Source organism: Oncorhynchus keta, unplaced genomic scaffold, assembly GCF_023373465.1.
Source record: "Oncorhynchus keta strain PuntledgeMale-10-30-2019 unplaced genomic scaffold, Oket_V2 Un_contig_6622_pilon_pilon, whole genome shotgun sequence".
Lineage (NCBI taxonomy): Eukaryota > Metazoa > Chordata > Actinopteri > Salmoniformes > Salmonidae > Oncorhynchus > Oncorhynchus keta.
Window position 1 is genome coordinate 1,093 of NW_026288962.1, and position 6,558 is coordinate 7,650.

General features: G+C 44.1%; 1 protein-coding gene across 1 annotated transcript; it reads right to left on the reverse strand.

The window, feature by feature from the left end:
- Positions 1-711: 711 nt before the first annotated feature.
- On the reverse strand, positions 712-5,288 carry LOC127926025 (beta-crystallin A3-like; the record flags this gene model as incomplete). The annotated part of the gene is made up of 4 exons (XM_052511288.1): positions 5,205-5,288; positions 4,201-4,277; positions 3,997-4,115; positions 712-862 (listed from the first exon to the last, which is right to left on the reverse strand). Coding segments are annotated over exons 2-4 (345 nt in total), but the record flags the coding sequence as incomplete, so codon positions are not given.
- Between the last annotated feature and the right edge of the window lie 1,270 nt (positions 5,289-6,558).

A 6,558-nucleotide genomic window follows, 5' to 3' on the forward strand; every position in this document is an offset into this window, starting at 1 on the left:
CATAGAATACTGTCTTCTATAAACACTAACATAGAATACTGTCTTCTATAAACACTAACATAGAATACTGTCTTTTATAAACACTAACATAGAATACTGTCTTCTATAAACACTAACATAGAATACTGACCACTGTCTTCTATAAACACTAACATAGAATACTGACCACTGTCTTCTATAAACACTAACATAGAATACTGTCTTTTATAAACACTAACATAGAATACTGTCTTCTATAAACACTAACATAGAATACTGTCTTCTATAAACACTAACATAGAATACTGTCTTCTACAAACACTAACATAGAATACTGTCTTCTATAAACACTAACATAGAATACTGTCTTCTATAAACACTAACATAGAATAATATAAACACTAACTGTCTTTTATAAACACTAACATAGAATACTGTCTTCTATAAACACTGTCTTCTATAAACACTAACATAGAATACTGACCACTGTCTTCTATAAACACTAACATAGAATACTGTCTTCTATAAACACTAACATAGAATACTGTCTTCTATAAACACTAACATAGAATACTGACACTCTTTCCCACGCTCTCTATGTATCCATCTCTCGCTGTATTTCTCTCTCCCACACACACACACACACACACACACACACACACACACACACACACACACACACACACACACACACACACACACACACACACACACACACACACACACACACACAGTCCTCACAGCGCAGTAGATGGGGCGCAGGGACATGAGGCGCTCCACGTGGTAGGACAGGGAGCCGCTGTAGGCGTCCCAGTGGGGGTACTCTCCTCTCTCCAGGATGAACTGCTGGCCCTGGAAGTCATGATGCTCAAAGCCCACCCAGCTACAGGGGTAGGGAGAGAGAGTTACTGACATGTTACATTCAGAGATAGAAGAGGACAGAGAGGGAGGAGAGAGAGGGAGGAGAGAGAGTTACTGACTAGTTACATTCAGAGATAGAAGAGGACAGAGAGGGAGGAGAGAGAGTTACTGACTAGTTACATTCAGAGATAGAAGAGGACAGAGAGGGAGGAGAGAGAGTTACTGACTAGTTACATTCAGAGATAGAAGAGGACAGAGAGGGAGGAGAGAGAGTTACTGACTAGTTACATTCAGAGATATAAGAGGACAGAGAGGGAGGAGAGAGAGGGAGGAGAGAGAGTTACTGACTAGTTACATTCAGAGATAGAAGAGGACAGAGAGGGGAGAGAGAGTTACTGACTAGTTACATTCAGAGATAGAAGAGGACAGAGAGGGAGGAGAGAGAGTTACTGACTAGTTACATTCAGAGATAGAAGGGGACAGAGAGGGAGGAGAGAGAGTTACTGACTAGTTACATTCAGAGATAGAAGAGGACAGAGAGGGAGGAGAGAGAGTTACTGACTAGTTACATTCAGAGATAGAAGAGGACAGAGAGGGAGGAGAGAGAGTTACTGACTAGTTACATTCAGAGATAGAAGAGGACAGAGAGGGAGGAGAGAGAGTTACTGACATGTTACATTCAGAGATAGAAGGGGACAGAGAGGGAGGAGAGAGAGTTACTGACTAGTTACATTCAGAGATAGAAGAGGACAGAGAGGGAGGAGAGAGTTACTGACTAGTTACATTCAGAGATAGAGGGACAGAGAAGGGGACAGAGAGGGGAGGAGAGAGAGTTACTGACATGTTACATTCAGAGATAGAAGGGGACAGAGAGGGAGGAGAGAGTTACTGACTAGTTACATTCAGAGATAGAAGAGGACAGAGAGGGAGGAGAGAGAGTTACTGACTAGTTACATTCAGAGATAGAAGAGGACAGAGAGGGAGGGAGAGAGTTACTGACTAGTTACATTCAGAGATAGAAGGGGACAGAGAGGGAGGAGAGAGTTACTGACTAGTTACATTCAGAGATAGAAGAGGACAGAGAGGGAGGAGAGAGTTACTGACTAGTTACATTCAGAGATAGAAGGGGACAGAGAGGAGGAGAGAGTTACTGACTAGTTACATTCAGAGATAGAAGAGGGACAGAGAGGAGAGAGAGTTACTGACTAGTTACATTTAGAAGGGGACAGAGAGGGAGGAGAGAGTTACTGTTACATTCAGAGATAGAAGAGGACAGAGAGGGAGGAGAGAGAGTTACTGACTAGTTACATTCAGAGATAGAAGGGGACAGAGAGGGAGGAGAGAGTTACTGACTAGTTACATTCAGAGATAGAAGAGGACAGAGGGAGGAGAGAGAGTTACTGACTAGTTACATTCAGAGATAGAAGAGGACAGAGAGAGGAGGAGAGAGAGTTACTGACTAGTTACATTCAGAGATAGAAAGGGACAGAGAGGGAGGAGAGAGTTACTGCCTAGTTACATTCAGAGATAGAAGAGGACGGAGAGGGAGGAGAGAGTTACTGACTAGTTACTTTCAGAGATAGAAGAGGACAGAGGGAGGAGAGAGAGTTACTGACTAGTTACATTCAGAGATAGAAGAGGACAGAGAGGGAGGAGAGAGTTACTGACTAGTTACATTCAGAGATAGAAGAGGACAGAGAGGGGAGAGAGTTACTGAGTTACATTCAGAGATAGAAGAGGACAGAGACAGAGGGAGGGAGAGAGTTACTGACTAGTTACATTCAGAGATAGAAGGGGACAGAGAGGAGGAGAGAGTTACTGACTAGTTACATTCAGAGATAGAAGAGGACAGAGAGGGAGGAGAGAGTTACTGACTAGTTACATTCAGAGATAGAAGAGGACAGAGAGGGAGGAGAGAGTTACTGACTAGTTACATTCAGAGATAGAAGAGGACAGAGGGAGGAGAGAGAGTTACTGACTAGTTACATTCAGAGATAGAAGAGGACAGAGAGGGAGGAGAGAGTTACTGACTAGTTACATTCAGAGATAGAAGAGGACAGAGAGGGAGGAGAGAGAGTTACTGACATGTTACATTCAGAGATAGAAGAGGACAGAGAGGGAGGAGAGAGTTACTGACATGTTGCATTTCATTCAACGAGAGAAGGGGACAGATTAAAATACAATGAGAAAAGAGCAGGACAGAGGGACAACACCCCACCCTGGTGGTCAATGGTTGACCATGACAACAGGCTACAGCACAGAGAATCATACCCCCACCCACCCACCCACCCACACAGACAAACACCAAACACAGATAGCCCCACTCACAACACACACACACACACCGATACCTCCACTCACACACACAGCCTCCACAGACAACCAGGGTTGTAAGAGACTCACGCTCCACCACACACACACACACACACACACACACACCGATACCTCCACTCACACACACAGCCTCCACAGACAACCAGGGTTGTAAGAGACTCATGCTCCACCAACACACACACACCGATACCTCCACTCACACACACAGCCTCCACAGACAAACAGGGTTGTAAGAGACTCACGCTCCACCACACACACACACACACACACACCGATACCTCCACTCACACACACAGCCTCCACAGACAACCAGGGTTGTAAGAGACTCACGCTCCACCAACACACACACACACACACACCGATACCTCCACTCACACACACAGCCTCCACAGACAAACAGGGTTGTAAGAGACTCACGCTCCACCAACACACACACACACACACACACACCGATACCTCCACTCACACACACAGCCTCCACAGACAACCAGGGTTGTAAGAGACTCACGCTCCACCAACACACACACCGATACCCCCACCCACCCACCCACACAGACAAACACCAAACACAGATACCCCCACTCACCAACACACACACACACACCGATACCTCCACTCACACACACAGCCTCCACAGACAACCAGGGTTGTAAGAGACTCACGCTCCACCACACACACACACACACACACACACACACACACACACACACACACACACACACACACACACACACACACACACACACACACACACACACACACACCGATACCTCCACTCACACACACAGCCTCCACAGACAACCAGGGTTGTAAGAGACTCACGCTCCACTCTCCACTCTGATAGAACGGATGTTGTCCAGACCACAGTTCTGGATGTTACAGCACTCAGAGGTAAACTCCTGGCACTTGCCCTGGAAGTGCTCCTGCTCAAACACAGTCACCTACAGCGACAGATAGATACATATTAGTGTGTTTGTGTAAGTCATATAATCAATTATTTAAATATGTGTGTGTGTGTGAGATCACCTTGAAAAAAGGGGCCATACCCATGCCAGGGAAAAACATGGGAGAGGTCATGTGGGTTTTAGTAGCTCTATTCATGTCTATAGAGAGAGGGGGAGAGAGAGGGGAGGGAGAGGGGAGAGAGAGAGGGGGGGAGAGAGAGGGGGGAGGGGGGGGGAGAGGGAGAGGGGGAGAGAGAGGGAGAGGGGAGAGAGAGAGAGAGGGGGGAGAGAGAGAGAAGGGGGGAGAGAGAGAGAGAAGGGGAGAGAGAGAGAGAGAGGGGGGAGAGAGAGAGAGAAGGGGGAGAGAGAAGGGAGAGGGAGAGAGAGAGGTGGCATGAGAGGGAAGTTTCATCATTTAAACTAGGATAGATTACAATTCAATGTATTAAAATCCTTTAATATTGTTTAAGCGTTCCCAGTAATCTATGAAATATGTTAATGATGATGTCTGGAAATGTCCTCATGTTCGAGATTATTATTATTATTATAATTATTATTATTATTATTATTATTATTATTATTATTATTATTATTATTATTATTATTATTATTATTATTATTATTATTATTATTATTATTATTATTATTTCCATTCTGATGGAACCACAAACAACTAACATTACTGCCATCATCCAAAAACTCTAATAAAAGGTCATGGTAGCCTAGTATAGCATATCCCCAAAGATGTTGTGACAATCCTTACAAAAAGTGTTTTTTTTTATGTAAAAGTTAAAAACTGGTTAAAACCATTTTATAAAACATACTGTAACATAAGCCAACACAGAATCCAATAACTTAACGTTATCAATTTCTAATAACAGCCTATATTTATTCCATCACCAACGACGAACCCTATTTGGACTAGGCCTACAGTTACATTTAATATTTTTTTATAAATATAGGCTAAGAAATACTTCTCAAAATGTTTATCCAATTATGAGTGTTACGCCGGTGGATAGCCTAGGCCTAAATCCTTTCTGTTGAAACACCATGGGCTATTCGGTTCAACCAGGACTGAGGGCTTACCTGGTTCGTCTCCTCTCCTCTCTCACGCGCCAATCCTTTTACGTAGAGTTTTGTGACAATCTGGCTCTTCTGTTTTATACGGCAGTCCACGGTGGCCCGCGTGTCTCCACTGGCGACAACGTGCGTGCGTGTGCGCGTTTCATCATGTCTGTGTGAGTGAGGTGTAAATTAGTTGGGGGTAAAGTTAACACGCCCGTGCGCGTGTTTCTATTTCGGCACCCTCTGTGTATCCGTGCGTAAATGTGTCCTATGGTGCACGCGGCCGTGTGAGCAATACACGAGTCCCCCCCCCAACCCCACCCCTATCTCTCCCTTTATTTGTTTCCTATGAGGTCGGGTGTGCGCCTTGTTGACTCAGCAGATAATATAGTACCGGTTGAATGCATGGTGGGACAGTCATGTTCGCGGTCCGTTCAGAGTGAATGGGGGGGGGCCCAGTGTTGGGCCGAACGCCGTTATATTCGTATAGGTCAGCAGTGCCATCGTATAGCATTAACAATGGCCGGGCTGTAGGTAGAGCGTTAACAATGACCTCGCTGTAGGTAGAGAATGACAAGAATTTACCTCTCCTGTGCTGTGGTCAGACCACTGTGTGCTTTTAGAGGAAAACATTTAGTAAAATGAACGAAACTAGAAATTAGTGTCAAAGAGTGTGACTTCAGTTAAATGTAGAGATAATGTTATGAAATAGCTGCCTTGCCTATCACATTGACTTCAATCAAATTAGATGTTAGTATTGATATAGCATAATATACTAACCCTAGTAATATAGCCTATTCTATAGAAGCATGTCAAGTCACAATGTCAAGTCACAGCCATACATTTGTGAGCTAAAATTGTAGTAGGTTACAGCAGTAGGCTAGGCTATACTAGAGATGTTAGGCCAATACATGATGTTCTGTTTATCCAAGCCCATAGTACTGGCGAGTTCACACTGTTGTCATGGTGACCCCCCCCCACACACACACACACACAGTTCCTGATGACCTCATTTAACCCTTGACCTCTGAGCTAGAACATTTGAGGAGGTTATGGCAGGCTGGTGGCTGACTGTTTACATACAAACTTCATATTTGGTATATTTCATGTGCAACAATATTATTTGAACAGTGAGGTTGCAGATTTTAGACTAAGAACATTATGGTAGGAATTCCACATTTACATACCAGAGAGGCTATTTTTAAATCATGTTGATGCAGGCCGCAAATTGATGACTGAAATGTCAAGATTTTAATAGTGGTCGAGAGGAGAGAGCCGAGCCTCGAGCCTATTTCTTTCCAAATGGTGCAGATAGAAATGTCTTGTAACTGACATGATTCCTATATGAATGAGTAGCATGTATATTCTACATGAT